This window comes from Cololabis saira, chromosome 5 (assembly GCF_033807715.1).
Source record: "Cololabis saira isolate AMF1-May2022 chromosome 5, fColSai1.1, whole genome shotgun sequence".
Taxonomy (NCBI): Eukaryota; Metazoa; Chordata; class Actinopteri; order Beloniformes; family Belonidae; genus Cololabis; species Cololabis saira.
In genome coordinates this window covers 14734615-14752352 of record NC_084591.1, presented here as the reverse complement: position 1 = coordinate 14752352, position 17738 = coordinate 14734615, and the positions used below count along the sequence as shown (strand labels likewise).

At 38.7% G+C, this 17738-nt stretch overlaps 1 protein-coding gene across 4 annotated transcripts in view; it reads left to right on the top strand.

Annotated features, from left to right (window-relative positions):
• LOC133443781 (CUGBP Elav-like family member 2) overlaps nt 1-14985 on the top strand; it is a 43551-nt gene extending 28566 nt beyond the window's left edge. For 2 of the 4 annotated variants that reach the window (XM_061720999.1, XM_061721000.1), the window contains exons 6-13: nt 364-443; nt 1592-1753; nt 2481-2544; nt 3476-3613; nt 5343-5468; nt 6666-6860; nt 7652-7798; nt 10268-14985. In XM_061720999.1, coding sequence (XP_061576983.1) covers nt 364-443; nt 1592-1753; nt 2481-2544; nt 3476-3613; nt 5343-5468; nt 6666-6860; nt 7652-7798; nt 10268-10395 — 1040 coding nt within the window. In that variant the 3' untranslated portion in view covers nt 10396-14985. The remainder of the gene's footprint in view (nt 1-363; nt 444-1591; nt 1754-2480; nt 2545-3475; nt 3614-5342; nt 5469-6665; nt 6861-7651; nt 7799-10267) is intronic. The other 2 variants (XR_009782691.1, XM_061721001.1) reach the window with 2 other exon arrangements.
• The last annotated feature ends 2753 nt before the right edge of the window (nt 14986-17738 follow it).

Sequence of the window (17738 nt, the reverse complement as noted above, 5' to 3'; positions counted from 1 at the left end):
GTGGAATGGGCTGTACTTGTTTTTGGATGTTTTCAGGCCTCATTTCTTTTATACGTGTGCATTTTTATGTATATAATCACGTTGACTGTCTCACCACGACATCAGTCGAGCCTCTCTGGGCGGCCGTTTTAATCCGTCGATCATTGTGCTCATGTGACGTGTTACTGTTCTCCTCGTTGTGTTCTTTCTCCGTGTGCTAACCAGTGAGGGTGGTTCTGTGTGCTTGGGAGTTGCCATTCTCTGTACTGTAATGTCTTTTTTTGGGGTTCATAACGAGTTGTCCAAACCTTTTTTGTCTTGTTTTGTTTCTTCTTGTCCCTCCCTTCCTCCCTCCCCCCCTCTCCTATTGTTCCCCCCCTACAGGCTGTGCGTTTGTCACATTTGCTACCAGGGCAATGGCACAGAATGCAATCAAAACCATGCATCACTCTCAAACTATGGAGGTACTGTACCCCTTAGCACCTATTTTTCATTTTCCCCCGTTCCCCCCTCATACATTTTGCTGCCCTCTTGTGTTGGAAACATGAAGAGCCTGTCAAAGCAGATGGTGTCCATCCATAAGAGCATGAGTCATTTCCAAAAAAAACACTCTTGCTTATAACAAAATTCCATTCTTGTCTGCAAAGTAATTGTATTTAAAAAAAAAAAAACAAAGAAAGTTGAAGCCTCTGCCTACGAGGACACAAGGACTGCTGTCATGTCTCCCTTTAGGCTGTTTTTTAAGAGCACCTAATTTATTGCAAAGACTGTCTGCTGTTGTCAGTCTATCTTGTGGGTCATAAGGAAGAGAACCCACTTCATAAATTAAAGTTTAACACAATTAGCTGCAGCCACCCTATTAGATTTCTTCAAAAAATGGGGGCTGTACGATCACGTATCCAATAAAGTCTTTGTGGAAGTAGAGCAGCAGTAATTTGACAGCTAGGTCAGAGGCTCCCCAGTGAAGCTTCAGACCAAGTCTAATTAGGAGCCTAACCAATAAAAACATTCCCCTCACTAGATTAAATGTGGGCCCCAGTTGGGACACCACCTACTCCCCCCTCCATCCACAATATCATCACGTTCTCCCCAGTCTCTCAGCCGTTATGGGAGGGAGGTGCTGCTGGTGCAGAAGCCATTTTCCCTCTCCAGCCTGGTCCCCGTCTGGCTCTCGACTAAACACTTAAAAACACTCTGGAACCGCATGCCTTGTCCATGCGTCTGTCTGAACAACACGTGGCTGTTTGCGAGACTGTTTATTGTAATTTTTTTGTTTTTAAATGTCTGCTTACTATCCATGTTTGAATGTCTGCTTTTAAATGTTGTCCATCTGTTGTGAGCGTATCTGTGGCTTGACTTCAGCTTTGCAGAGTGCAAAAATGATTCACTGTCTGCACCATCATCCTGTAGCTCTACTGGAATGTGGTCAAGCTCAGCTATGCATGGCAGACGTTTGTGTTGGTCTTTATGAACGCAACAGGCAAACTGTCATGAGGCAGCCCCCACCTTTTCTTCTTTCTTTTCTTTTCTTGGTGACAGTTGTGTTCATTGCATTTGAAAATAGTTTATTTTGGCAGTAGTTTAACATCTTTTCCCCTCTTGGCTGCTCCAGGGCTGTTCCTCACCTTTGGTGGTGAAGTTTGCGGACACGCAGAGGGATAAGGAGCAGCGGCGTTTGCAGCAGCAGCTGGTGCAGCAGATTCAGCAGCTTAACAGCGCCTCAACCTGGGGGAACCTGGCGGGGCTGGGAACGCTTACGCCACAGTACCTGGCGGTAAGTGATGCTCAAACATTATTACTTCTGCATGACGGCAGGTCAAGATCTTCCTAGTTCAGCCATCTGTTTACTGTACGCGTTGTTGAAGAACAAGGTTAGACAGGAGAATATCTGATGATATAAAGGAATACAATTACGTCAATATATTATAAAAGCACATGCAGGTTGTGTCAAGTAAATGTTTATAGAACATTTTCAAGGACTAATAATAATTTGACTTCACCTTGTGTGTGGTTTAGTTCATGGACAAACGGACAGCAGAGTTTCTGCTGTGACAATGAGAGGCTGATTTATTGCACTAATATTTAGAGGAAATTTGAAATGCTCTGCGATATTCAGACCTGAGCTAAAAACTGATTTTGCTTGGCTCAGAGTAGGAACATCTTCTTCCTCAGTGTGTGGTCTGGCTGAAAAATAAAGGCACGTGACCCGTTCGTGCCTTCTGTTTCTGAGCCAAACACCACGTGATTTCAACATGAACAGATAAGCAATTTTGTTTAAACCAAGAAAATGGAGACAAAACTGGCAGCCTGCTATTTTTATCAGCTCAAACATAACAATGACTTGGAGGGTTATTTAGTTCAAGGATGAACTTGTTTGGTGGTTTGACATATCTTACGGTTGACGTATTAATATATTTCTTTGTCTGATCCCTGGATTGTCAATTTTGAAATATTGTGATTTTTTTATAGTCATTATTTTAAAAGTAAATTGTTATCCACAGCTGCTCCAGCAGGCCACATCAACCAGTAACCAAGGCAATTTCAATGGCATTCAGAGGCTTGGAGGTGAGTTTACATACTTTAAACCACCGTTGTGTGGTAGTTTTTACATGATCATGCTGCAGTTTTCTCATCGTCAGCTCTGGGACTTGGTTTCCACCTACCTGGTTATAAGTGCCATAAATCAGACTACGCTTTAGGATCAGTAGCACATGAATAGTCACTGCAGCTGTTCTAATTATGGCATGGCTGCTTGAGAAGGCTTTCAGATACCTGAAGAAAAAGTGCAGTATGATATCATGGTTATGCATTTTTAATCGCCCCTCCCTGCAAACACACATCCTTTATTATTACAGTCACGTTACATCAGAGCTGTATCTTTCTGTATTGCCTTTGTATCTGGTTTCTTTGTTTCAATCAAAGCCGTTCTGGTGGTGCTGCCCTATTGGTCTGGTTTAGTTAAACATATGTAAAGAAAACCAAACTACAAACCTGGGAATGTGGGTTGTCTCCGCTTCCACCCGGACCATTTGTCTAGTCAGGTTGTCCGATCTTCCACACTTCCGTGTACCAAAAAGGCCAGTGGGATCACAAAATGAACCAGGACTTTATGCTTCTAAACCAAATTAAATGTGCAATTTTCTGCCTTAATCTGGACTAAAAGTATAGAACTTCAAGTGTGAAAGCAGCCTTAGAAAAGCATTGGTGTCATGACTGCCAAGTTGTCAGACTTGACCTTGGGTGAACTCGTATGCAATGTGTGACCAAAAGAGAGCTGGCTGCTTGGACACCAGTTATTTCTTAAATACTCACTTTAAAAAATAATAATAAAAAAAATCCTCTAGTCTTTATCACAAATGTGTAATACGTGTAACTTTATTGTCAATATGTCACCAGGCAGCTACTAGAATTTTCTTAATCACAAACCCTTGAAAATGCGAGGGCGTGAGCATGAGCATGGCCGTCTTGATGAAAGATGATTTCTTTGTACTCTCAGCGGGTGTGAATCCTCTTCAGCTACAGAACTTGGCCACATTGGCTGCAGCGGCAGCTGCAGTTCAGACTTCTGGCAGCCCAGCTTCAACCAGTGCACTGACCACAAACAGTGGAGCCCTGGGGGCGCTGGGAAGTCCAGGTAACTTATGCTGCTGCTGTGTGGCGTGTGTGTGCGCTTCTTTATTTTATTTTTTTTTTTTAACTGACAAGGAAGTCAGTTACCACCCCGTATTTTAGTTTGGTTACATTAGGGCTGTGCGATTAATCGATTTTAAATCTAAATCAGATTTATTAATCAAGATGATGTTAAAAAAAGGAAAATCGATTTTCCTTTTTTGCAGCTGGCTGCATTACAGACAGAGCTCGTCTAGTCATCTTTGTTTGGTCAAGAAAATTGTAAATGTTGTCACTTTACTAAACTCAAGGAGGATTTACAGTATCTTTCAATTGCACTTCATTCCCAATAGGGAAATGTTTTTGCTATTTTTCTTTAAAAATAAAAATAAAATATTTGAAACATTTTGATTTGTAATTGTCATTTTAATAAAGTTTAAAAAAAAATATTTGAAACAATTTATTCCATTGTCTTTTTGTAGTTTTACAAAAAAAAAAATTGAAATCGAAAATCGGGTTTTCAGAGAAAAAAAATCGGGATTTTATTTTTGAAAATCGCCCAGCCCTAGGTTACATGTTAATTTACACATTATGACCTTGTGTGGTCATTGTTGCTCAATTTATCCTCATATTTGTTTACCGTCATATTTTTAAGCAGAAATCAAAATAAAACCTCCTCACCAGTCGATCTGTGATGTCCAACAGTCGAGCCTGTTGCTGCTCTTAAAATGTTGATTAGCTATTTAACTAATGAGCCTCATCCACTGCTCATAATTTATGGGTTTTTAATCACCCACATATGAGATTCCAAAATCAGCAATAATTACATAAATGGTTAAATTAACATGTTGATTAAATGCTACAAAAACATTGTTGCTTCCTCTCAAAGAGTGTCATGGGCTCAGCTCTGTCATATTGATCATTTTCATGCCGTGATCGTATTTCACAAGATGGTGCTAGGAACCAGGAGTTTGGCAAATTGCATTTCCTGTTGCACTGCTGCGATGTGACTAACTTGTTTATTAAGCAGATTGCGACGGCTTATGTTCTCTGAACCGCAAGCTGAGGGGCAGAAAGTACAAATGTGTTTTCATACAGTCTGTACAGAAGGGCGTGTTGAAAAGCTCAGCAGGTTTTAGGACGCTGTTAAACTGGCACAGTATTTAGACATAAAACCTTGTATTCAGAAATGAGGAAAGGAGAAAATGCATGTGGAAATACAGAAAGGCAATGCTAATGAAGTCATACAGCAATGAATACATCTACAAATAAATACTGAAATTAATAATTTAATAAAGAAAAATACACTGGGAAATAAAATCATAAATGTAAATGGAGGAAACCAAGGAAAGAATTCAGTAAACGCATGGATTAAAGATGTGTATAAACAAATTAATATAAAATTGATTGCATCAAATTAAATATTTCAAGGAAGGTCATTAATACAAAGGCAAGTTAATTCAGCTGAGTTGAAGCAGAAATATTAGGTTGTCTTTTCTTATTTGCAGCATTGTAAGGGTTTTGACTCTGCTCCTGTACTCTATACTTCTATTTCTAATCTGTAAATATACAGCATTTCAATCCATCTGACTCTAGCATGTGGTTGTTATGGTAACAGCCTCTCTCATAACAAGATGGATTTCTAACTGCTTCTTCCTTGCCATGTCATCCTCTTGTAGCAATGTGTGTACAGCCTTAGAAATGAAGTGTTTGAACGTGTTGTGTATTTTTCCCCCTTTCTTTTTTTTTAACAGTTGGGTCAACAGCATCCAGCGCCGGTGCTGCCATGAGCACCTTGGCATCTCTGGGCACGCTGCAGGGCCTGGCTGGGAGCTCTGTGGGCCTCAACAACCTCAATGCTCTTACCAGCAGCGTTAGTGGTGAGCATGGCTGCTTAATCGCTAAGAAAGAAATGTGCCTCTAAATACTGCATTGAACCATCACAGCCAGCAGCAGCCTGAGCTGGGCATCAATATTTTTCAGGACATACGATTTACAGAAAAAATACAACCTGTAATAAACATGGTTGAGGGACTATATCATATCTGTCAAGTCTCCCGCTTTGGCCGGGAAGCTACCGTATTTCACCCCTCTTTCCCGCCGTACTCCCGTATTAGTATTTTCCCCGTAAATTTCCCGTTTTATAATATAATAATTTTGAAAATGCAAACTGAATTGTCACTAACTTTGCGAGAACTGCCACCTGCTGCAGCCTGGGTGGCAGTTCTCGCGAGGTTAGTGGCGACAACGGGAGTAAACTCAAATCAGATGGATGGATGTAACTAGAGAGAAGATATTTCTGCTAAAAAAGCGAAGACTTTGTATAAATATCTCTAAAATGGGATATTAAATTTACTTCCTAAAGAGGAGCAGGATGGGGTGATTTTAGTGTCTCTCACGGGGAAGGACCGATGAGTAAAAATGACAAATTAAAAGAAAATGTAAATATTTCACTTGAAGACAATCAATGCGTATATAAACATACTTTAAAAAAAAAAGTGTGGTTTAATTCACTTTTGTGTTTTCATTTAGGCTCTATTATAGGAATTATAAACATAGGAATGTCCACAGCATTTCAGTGTCAACAAAGGTAGAACTATCAAGCTATGAGCATATTTATAGTTTGTAACTGGTTGACAGGTAATTATTTTGAATTTCTCCTAAATCTGTCTTGAAATGTAAGATACTGGACTTCGGTTTGGCTGGTGGGACAGCGTCGGAAAATTTCCCCTATTTTTAAATGCAAAACTTGACAGGTATGGACTATGTGGAGAGTCAATTTTCCAAATAACCTGGCATTAAGACGGATTTTATTAAAAACCTTATGCGTTGAGCAGGCAACCAGTTGAGAGTAACATACCATAGTAAGCTACCTGTTTTGGCGTAATTTTTCAACTGGAAAGCTTGAGTTGCATTGTTGCTGGGAGAAGTTCATAGACCACAACATTTCTTGAGATTTGAATTAGGATGGAATTGTCTGATGTTGGTCTGGATATCCAACTTCACAATCAGTAGATCCATTTAGTTTTTTAGCTGTGTTTTCCCAGTATGACCAGACCTTTGTCCTGGCATTGCAGGTATGGGGGCCATGAACGGTGGGCTGGGAGCCTCCATGGCTAACGGGTCAGCGGCCAGCACCATGGACGCACTGACCCAGGCCTACTCAGGGATTCAGCAGTACACGGCCTCGGCCCTGCCCTCCCTCTACAGCCAGTCTCTGCTGCAGCAGCAGCAGCAGCAGCAGCAGACTGTGGCTGGCGGTCAGAAGGAAGGTGAGAAGATCCTCACGCAGTTCAATCATCTGTGTGTGTTAGGGCTGGGCGATATATCGAGATTTTAATATATATCGATATATTTTCAAACGCGATATGGTACGAGACAATATCGTTTATCGATTTAAAAAAATACATATATATATATATATATATATATATTTTTTTTTTAATGATTTTGATATACCGTAGCTTATTTTGTCACAAATTGACTTGAATGTTTTATTTGAGATTTGCACAAATGTTTTGTTATTTGCACAACTGTCAACCTCAGTGGAAAAGTCTGCCCGTTAGTGTCTACATTGTATTAATTGCACAGTGTATTTTAATTTAATTGTTATGCAGGAAAGGGATATTTGTTTTATTTTATTCAAGAAGCATTTTTATTCTATATATGCAGGCAGTTTATTTTTATTTCGTTTGTTTTATACATTTTGATATTGTGCAGACCTCTGTTAATAAAGGAACCTGTGTGACATTTGGCACGAAGCTTTGTATTAAAACTGACTGTTTTTTAAGGGTTTGCCTCAGAAAAAAATGAAGCTAACAGAGATGCTATGCTATAATGCTTTTGGGGAAACTCCAATTATGTCACAGAAAAAATATCGATATATATCGAGTATCGCCATTCAGCTAGAAAATATCGAGATATGACTTTTGGTCCATATCGCCCAGCCCTAGTGTGTGTATGGCTAAAATAAAGCTTTAATGATGCCCTTTTGGATTATCATTTTTTACCTATCTTAATGCGTATTTAACATGAGTTTTTTGTTTTTTTTTACGTCTTGGAGTAGGGCCAGAGGGCGCCAACCTGTTTATCTATCACCTGCCGCAGGAGTTTGGGGACCAGGATCTTCTGCAGATGTTCATGCCTTTTGGAAATGTGGTCTCTGCCAAAGTCTTCATTGACAAACAGACCAATCTGAGCAAGTGCTTTGGTAAGATCATCAAAACCGTTGAGTCTTAGTCAGGATAATTCTAATTTTGGCAAATAACATATGAATGAGAGCAATTCTCAAAGCTTGCTGTGTGAGATACAAGAAATATACTTGTAAAATAACTCGCATGGGTCTTCAAAAAGATAAACTGTCATCCAGAGTGACTACTTGGTTTTTTGAATTTTGTCAGAACTTATTAGCTGAGAATTCAATCATCCTGACCTTCTATCTTTGAGACATACAGTACATATAGTCAGGATTCATTTGACTTAATTGATATCTATGGCGGATTATCCATATTCAATAGAAACTTGTACTGTGCTAGCTTACAATGAAAGCATATATTTAATGAAAAGTATCAGTCTAACTGCAAACCCCAACTCACTCACTCATTGGTTACATAAACACATCAATCATTTTTCAGATAAAATAAACCTGTCTTATGTGGTTCCTCTAATCACAATCTGTTCAAGTCTATATAATAGAATATTATATCTTTAGTTTATGTAACGAGTGGTGAGACTAAGGGCCAATCCCAATACACCCCCTACTTTCTACCACTAGCCCTAAAAATGAAGCCACAGCGGTAGGGCCCTTGTAATCTTCCCTAGCGATTGGGACACCACTTGCTACGTCACTGCGTGGTTTACATTCGGGTACGTAAGCGACTGCGTAGTTATGTTTGCACATACGTCACACCATATCAGGAAGCTAAAAGCAAGCTAGAAGCTGTTTTAATTTCCGCTGTAGCGCTGTTAATATGCCACTTTATTAAGTTTTAATATTTTTTCAGGTGTAAAAGTAACCGTTAAGATCCCCAACCTGGGCTCAGTTTATCCAAATAACGCCTGTTAAGAAATTTGATCCAATGTTTTCGGGATGAAAAGAGCTGCCGGGTCGGGAGCTGATTTATGGTTCCACGTTAAATCGATGCAGAGCCTACGGCGTAGGTTACGCGGCGACGCGCAACCTGTATCGCGATATTGGGTTATTAATATTAATCTATTGTGTTGACTAGTAACGTGCATCCGACCGCAGCCGCGACCGCGCGGACCAAAATCTTACTCCGCTCAGAAGAAAGTAGTCCCGTTTTGCGGTCCTGTTTTAAGCTCTGAACCTTTACTTATTTAAGTCTGGTGTAGAGTTAAGCCTTACCTTATTAAATTAAACCTTTTTGGGGTCGTGAGTAGAATAAACACGGGACAACTTCTGCGTGAGTTCGAGTGTACTTTAATGTCCCTCAACAGTGTAGGATTTTAGAACATCAACACAGCACCTAGTGCTGTATCACTCCGCCCAATCTAAAACATACTAACAACTGATATACTGACTAGTGTAATTATAGTCCCTGATTTACAGAATATAAAGAATATATTTATAAAATAATGAACCCTGAATTACCAAAATAACCTTCTTAACAAAAGGTTGTGAGCATGAATCAATCTTTTTTATGATGTAAAATTGTATGTATTTATTTACTTTTATTTATTTATTTAATTTTAGTTGTTAAATTTCTGGAAAAGAAAAAAAGTCAAATCATACATGAGAGAAACTATTCAGTTTGTGGCAAAATATTTGTACTTGTATGAAACTGAAGATGCATAATGCAAACCTGACATTTACTTTTAGTTCAGTTTGTGGAAAATGGTTGGCCTGGCTTTCTCTTTAAAACTTTATAACTTTAAAACAGTTATAAAGCATCACAAACTGAAACAATAGGGCAAACGCACAGCATTGTTTTGTATTATGTGTCTTTCAAATAAAATGTTTTTTTCCAGTCATATGTTCCTCATTCAAGGTTGTTAAAAAAAATACTGCTATAATATCGTATCGTTATTGTGACCTCAATATCGTGTACCGTATCGTGAGATTAGTGTATCGTTACACCCCTACTATAAAATTGATTGAAGATTGAAATTTTGATTCAAAACAGAGTTTATTGGTTATCAGAGATCATGTTCACGATAACAGATCTTTGGACAACACACTGGTGAGTCTTCTGGCCAATGTCAATCAACTGCGAGCAATTTTTCATGCTGGGTAACGTTACTTAAACCGGACTTCAACAGATTCAATTCAATTTTATTTGCATAGCGTCTAATACAACAAAAGTTGTCTCTAGACGCTTTCCAGAGACCCAGAACATAAACCCCCCGAGCAATTATTACATAAACAATGGCAGGTAAAAACTCCCTAGCTGGAGAAAAGCCTTAAGCCAAACAGTGGCAAGAAAAAAACTCCCCTTTCAGATGCCAGCAATAGTTTTAAGGTAAATCTCTTAACAATGTATGCTTCCTAACTGGACATTTCATAGCTAAGAAAGAAGTTGTTAAACAGGTTAGCAACCTCTTAATTGCGCGTGTTGTGTGTCAACTCATGAGGTTGTGGTTTGACATTGTTTTATTTTTAATTTTTTTGTATCAGGATGTGGTAACGTTGTCTAAATCTCGTCTCCCGCTGTGTTCTCAGGGTTCGTCAGCTATGACAATCCCGTGTCCGCGCAGGCTGCCATCCAGGCCATGAATGGTTTCCAGATTGGCATGAAGAGGCTGAAGGTGCAGCTGAAGCGCTCCAAGAACGACAGCAAACCCTACTGATCCTAGTCTGGGGCCTCCCCCCCTCCCCAGCTCTAATACTAGCACTGCTAGGGTAAGTTCCCCCTCCAGCCAAGGTCACCACAGCAGAGACTCAGTGGGGCAAGTGAAAGGAGCCCACCACAGGAGGGAGACTCACCCTTTTCCTAGGGGGAAAAATGGTTGCAATGATCCTTCCATATTTTGCTGTATTTCATTCCTGCAGTTTTATCATGTACTTTGATGAAATATTTTAATGTATATGATTATTTATGACTATCACTGGAGTCAGTGTTTGCTGGAGGTATTTTGTGTCCTGTATTTAGTAGAGAGCATCAGGTGTGTTTCCATACCACTTCATTGCCTTCAGGTCAAACTTAGACGGGTTGACTAAGGATCAGTTGTTTTTTGTTGAAGGGCTGAAGCAAAGCTGCATAGACCCCCAAACCCCAGATCTCCAACCTGCGTTTGGCTTTTCACGTGTAGTCTGTGTCATCCGTACCATCGTTAATGTGAAAATCTTCAGTCTTAGACTCCTCCAGTCCGTCGTCCCCTCATCTGTCCTGTCTCCCCCGCCTCTTTGTCTCTCCTCTTTGATTATTCAAGCCATGTTGAGCGAGGCTACCTCTTTCTCTATTAACAACCTCCTCCAGTCATTCCATCCATCCTCCACGTCTCCCCGAAAGGGACTGGGTCTAGATGGATCGCTGGGTGCCAAGTGTAGAGTGTATGCATGTCGGAGTCTGCCATATGTCCTGGTGGTGTCATTTCCTTAAATCTGTGTATCGTTTTTTGTGTCAGGAAGAGGGTCTGTACGGACCCCCACTGTCCCTTTTTACTCTATGTGGTGACTGGCATTATTTTTGTTGGTTTTTGTGCCTCATGGCTAAACGATTCTTGTGCTGTGCCCCTAACTTTCTCTTCTCTCCTCTCTGTTCTGTCTCTCCTCTCTTCGTGTTTTTGTTCCTTTTTTAGAACAAATCTCCATGCCTGTTTGCTCATCATTAGCCTAGCATGTCTTCATGATGTTGAAAGCCAAGCCAAACCCCTGGCCTCATCATCCCACCATTGTCTGTGATGTCTCTCTAAGCTCGCCTGACCAATACCTGGCCACCCACTGACTCTGACCTTAGCTCAACCTGATTTTTCTGCATGTGTATTCATTTGTTTTCTTTTTTTGCTTTTTTTGTTTTTCCTGTATAGAAATGTGATGGGCAGGAGAGAGGTCAAACAAAATCAATGTGAAAACTTAACTGCTTTGAATTCATTTAAGAGAGATTTTTGTTCTTGTTTTTTGTTTTTTTGCGAATGTTTTAAAAACCTGTGGGATTTCTTACTTTTTTTTTTCTTTTTAAATGTTGCTTTCTTTTTACCTCTCTCACTAAAGTTCACTTGAAAGTTGAATACAGGGATTGGCACACAGCTGTGCTATTTGGTGCCATTAGCAATATGTTGGCTTCTTTGAAAAAAAAAAAAAAAGAGAAAAAAAAGATGCTATAGACTGCTTTCCAACACTTTTGAAAGTCTGACCAGGAAAAAAAATCCCTCTCAGTGATCTGTGTCGATCTCTACATTATGTGGGCAGTGTGAAGATTTACACCAAGGCTATTTAAAGTATATTTTCTTTTCATTTACAAAATTATCCAGTGTATTAAAAATCTTTTTTTTTTTTTTTTTTAAACTGTTGATGGCACAATAAAAGGTACATTTGCTCTGTTGAGAGAAATGACTACCTACATGAGTCAACTTTTTTAGAACTGATTCACAAATAGACAATCTGTGGTTTAAATGCACACTTAGATTACCTATATTTTATACCATTGAATCTATAGAAGTTTAACTAACAGAACCCAGGCACAACTTTGGGTTTTTTTGTAGATTTATGTTGTAATGTCATCTGTGTTGGGGGGTCTTCAGTATATTACATTTTTAGAGGATTATAAATCAGTTTGATCAGCGTGACCACTTAAAGGTCACTTCTAGCAAACTTATACAATTCAGAAATTCCTCTGCAGCAGTTATAATTTTTGACTTCTGGTTAAGTAAAAGGATTAATTAAAGTGTCGCATTTTGATGCTAATTGTTTTCCTGCATTTTTTTTTTTTTTTTTTTTTTGAAGAAGTGTTCAACTTCCATGGTACGTCTCATTAACTTTCTGTGAATTTATCTTCACTAATTTTTTTCCCTTTTATTTAGTTTGGATGCCTCATAATGAGAAATGATTTACAATGTCTTAGTCATACAGATGCTAGACAAAAAATGTTCCTTTTTTAAAGTGCCCGTGTTTCAAACTCTGTGTTTTTGGAGTGCACAACGTTTTGTTTCTCCTGTGATTACCAATTTTTTCTTTTATACACACAACACTTAGTATGTTTGCAAACGTGGGAGCCCCTGAAGAGGAGATCACTTGGACACAACGCACCCTGTGGGTCTCTGCACATTTTGGACACATTTGCTTTTTATCTAGTCATTTTGCGTTTTGAGTGACTTTGAGCGTCAGTTCTGCAAACCACACAGCACATTAATCGCGACAAAACCCGCCACAAAAGTGTTGGTTTATGAATACATTCCATTATGAAGCACAAAGTTTACACTTTTTTATCAGGATGGCGCTGTTCTCCATTGTGCTACACATCGTTGAGACAACCCTGGTAAAAACACTTCACCCCTCACCCCCCAAAAAACCACAAAAAAAATAAAAGGGTTTTTAAAAACTGCTTACCTGGTGGCGCTAAAGAGTTGTCAACTCAGGGCCCCCCCTTCCCCTCTTTTGTGTGTGTGTGGTAAAACTCGACACTCACGCAGGATTACGACACAAAATGCACAATTTTCACCATTTCACCCTATTCACATTTATTTATTTTTCTTTCACTTCTCAAAACCCATAAATATTCCAAAAAAGACAAAGGTACCAAATTTGAAGCGACTCTCGAGGGAGATGTTAGTTTTGTAAGGAAATGTTAAGCACAATTGTAGGAGCTAATCACTTTTGCAGAACGTGGGGTGTCTGTATGTGTGTGTGTTTGCGCGTGTGTGTGTGTGGTTTTGATCCCAGACTTTTCAAGGTACCACTGATTTCTCTTTTTAATATGGGCACATGCTTTTTAAGGTGTTTTTTCTATCAAAATGCAATACAATATTCAAAGTGCCATATATAACGTCTAGAAACTGCCTACACATTCTTATTAGGCCTTTTGTTAAGAGATTGCTGCAGTTTGCCTTTTTCTTTTTCCCTTTTTTTTTAATCTATGCCAGTGTCATGAAAGCTGTCACCTGCTAATGTCCCGCCTCTCCTCACCCCTGCTTTGTGTTATTGGTAAATCTGTATTGTGATGTACTCAATTTGAAGAGTTGGTTTTAAAAGAAGAAATTGTAGATAAACAATAAACTTCCCTATACATTTGAAGGTTAAATGTCTACTTTAGTGAGTGCGCACACATTTACTTTTTATTTTGTTTTTTTTTGAGGAATTTCTTTTTGAATTCAAATCGAACGTGGGCTTAAGCGTAAGTGAAGAGAGGTCGGCTTGGGTGCCACGTTAATATTGCAGTCTATGGTGAAGCGTTGGTGTCGGTTGGATTTAAAATTTAAAAAAATATATATAGAGAAAATAAAAAAAGCACAATGTTGGTCACAGCAGTCCCAACAGGAACTCGACTCACTTCAGGGGCTTCCATCACAAATCCTGATCAGCTCTAACAATCACTTTGACTCTTCTGTAGTTTCGCATATTCTGAAGTGCTATTTTTGACAGTGTGGTAGCTTTGCATTTCTCTAAATATTGTCTTGATCTGACAAAATTAAGAGTTAAAAAAAAAAAGAAAAGTTAAAAAAAATCCTGTGTTTTCTTGTCTGATACTCTGTAGGACTTTGTTCATGTTCCACCAATAATTTAATAGATGTTTTGTCTTGAGGAAAGCCAAAGTGAATGCATCTTGATGTGATCTGTATTATACAGTCCATTTTGTTTCTGTTCAGTATATATCCAATTTTTTGAAAGTGGGTGGGATTTCTTTAAGGAAGAAAAAAAAGACATACACAGGCTTTCCAATTTCTACAACTGGTTGTTCATATGTATTTTGTACCAGTGAAGCTTTTTATATTGGAAATTAAAGAAGAAGAAAAAACTATATTGGAAGAAAAAAAATTGTCTGGCCTCTCAATGTGGCCTTGCCTTGACCAGGTCTCGAGTTTGGCCTCTTGGTGGTGTAGAGCAATTTTTTTTTTTTTTTTTTTCCTTTCTGCTTTTGCCTCTAAAAGATGCCTGATTTTTGATTTTACCTTGGATCTCTACGTGTTCCTCACTTCGGTAATCAGTTTCTGGGAGGGTTGGGATCCTCTTAAGTCGTGGTAAGTTTCATGTTAGTATTTGTGCTGTCCACATGATTTAATGGTCAGGAGTTTTTGACGAATTTGTGTGGATAACTGTCTTAGTTGAAAAGTTTAACTATTTAGTTTGAGCCTTGCTTTTTACCTGTGTAGGGTTTTTTTCTTTCTCCTTCCCATAGCAGAGTGTGTAGCTGAAAGACTCTGTGTTCTTTTTTTGATCAATGTTTGTTTGTGTGGTGTGTTTCTTTGCTTCTGTCTTCAAATTAAACCAATTCCCATAATATGGACTGTGCGTCTTTGTGCGTTTGTGCTTGTCCAGTGTTGTTGAGACATTTTACGGATCACCCCCACCTCCCTCAGTGTGTCGTGTCTCTTCGTTGTGCTCCTCTTTAGAGTAGTTATTTTAGTGCAGTCTTCCCTCTGTCGGAGAGGATCTACAACTAAATTGGTTCTGAAGTTTTGGAGTAAATGTGGGCAAAATGAAACTGGGGTACTTTTTTTTTTTTTTTTTTTTTAATAATGCATAAATGACCAACTGAGTTCCAGCTTCTCAAATGAGATTTGCTTCTGGTACATAAATATATCAAGACTCTTGGGACTTATCAGACAAGAATCAAGCAATCAGACAATGAACTGGGACCATAGACGTTTCCCTTCTGTTGTTGCAGTTTGATGGACGTCAAAGAACTCATTGGTCTGCAAAGTTCCCGAAGTTCTTTGACCTTGCCCCCATTTTTTGAAAGCCTGCTTCCACAGCTACACAAGGCGTCTCGTTGTGTAGCTTAAATGAAAACAAGCCTTCGAAACTTGTGTGTTGAAAATGGCATTGATACAATTAGTTCTTTTTTGTGGATTAGATGCGTGTAGGTGGAGACTGACATTGCAGCATCTTTTTGAAAGGATATCTTAGAAACAAAACCAGTATGTATAGCTTTCAGGGAACACTGATGGGAATCTACTTGTCCTCTTCACATATTTGTTTCATAATGTTTTTGTCTGGTGACAGATGTACTGCAGACAGCTCATTATACAACAAAACAATGCTGTTAAAAGTGCATGCTAAGGGCATGCTTGTCAGTATTTTGGCATTGTTTTGGTGAATTCAGCAATACCTGCCCCCCCCCCTTTTTTTTTTTTTTTTTTTTTTTTTTTTTTTTTATACATGTATGATTTCTGTAAATACTCAACCAATATTTTTGTTAATCTGTCAGTGTTTTCTCTGATTATTTGTCATTGAGGGCATCTGCAGGTGTGCCGATATCAAGCCAGGATCTTCAGTCCGGGGGATGCAATGACTATTTCCCTCCTCGGTTCCAAATTTAGATTGATCATACTAGTCTTTCTTAATAGAGACGAACACTAAATCCCTTTTATTAGGATACCCAGACCGTTGCTGCAAAGGTTAAAACAAACAAAGATAAAGAAAGCAGATTAAGGGAGAGTCCCAGTGCATCATGGGATCTCAGCCAGTCTTGACCTAAAGACCCATTAGGGCGATCGGGGTCACCGGATCCAAAACTGATTCTGTTTGAAGCCTAATCTAAACAGTGTGATGCCTGACATGTATTAAAACAAAGGGAATTAAATTATTTTTTTTTTTTGGTTGAAATTTAATAATTTTTATTATAAATGTATTGGGTTTATTTTGTGTGTGTATACTATTGTTTTATTTGATATTTGGGTGGTACAGTGGCCTCAGAAATTCATGCATCAAGAATCAGACATCCATCATTGTAGGGTTAAAGGTTTCTGGGTCCCAAACCCAAACTGGAAGCTGGTTCCACAAGAGAGGAGCCTAAAACCTGAAGAGTCCCAGTCTACTTTTGGAAACACAAGTAAGCCTACGCTCGGGGGTAAAAATCTATTTTATCGGGATAATGGTTAGTTATGGGGTCTTTCAGATGCAGTAGAAATTGGCCCTTAAGGGCTTTTTAAATTACCAATTTGTTTAAACTCTGTGCTGAAATTGGAAGGAAGCTGGGGAAAGGAGCTTAAACTGGAACAATGGCCTTCTAGAGCAACTGCTTGGCTAAACGGTGCGTTCCTGAGGTTGCCCAAAGCAATCTTGGTCTTGTGAGTTTATATGAAAGAAAAAAACAATTTTCACCAGGTTTCATATCAAAGAATAGCAGAGTATTATCTGCATAGCAGTTTATCTGGTGTGAGCTCCTTTACTGGTGTTTGTCTGAAGAAGGTGTTTCTTGTGTGTTGTACATTTTGAACAGCATCAATTGTTTCCAGACCAAGACAGGCATTCAGATATGTGGAGAGTTTGCTTTGTTGGCGTAGCACTCACAATATAAGTGAAGCCAGAGTAAAGGCGGGCGAGCCTCACCCTGAAACCCAACATGCTCAAACACAGTCTGCAGTATTTCCAGAGGTGTCAGAAGTATTCACATTCATTACTCAGGTAGAAGTATAGATACTACAGTTTAAAAATACTCCTGTTTAAGTATATACACAAGTTTTTTACTCAAGTAAAAGTATAAAATTACTGGTTTCAAAACTACTTAAAGTATAAAGGTAAAAGTAATGTAAGGGGGAAAAAAACCATTAAGGACAAAAGCCATTGAAAATGAATGCATCTTAGTATAATGCAAATATATTAAATAACCGTATATGTGTACTATTGAGCATTAACATGTGTTTCAGAGAGCAGAAGATATGATGACTAGTTGCCTATAAGTATTGTAATGGTGCAAAAAGTCAAACTTCAGAGGCATGTTATCATTTATCCTAACCTTTATTGGAATGTACATTCAAGTTTAGTTGCAGGAAACTGAGGGCAACGGATGTAAGAACAAAACTGGACAAGAACATCTGAAACAACCACAACCAAATTCACTCAATCTGGATGGAGCAATTGAACTGGATAGTTTTTTTTTTTAAAGGCCGAAATGAAATAGAGTAACGAGGCTGTTTTTAAAATGTAAGGAGTAAAAAGTACAGATAATTGCGTGAAAATGTAAGGAGTAAAAAGTGGACTGAGAAATAATTACTCCAGTGAAGTATAGATAACTAAAATTTCTACTTAAGTA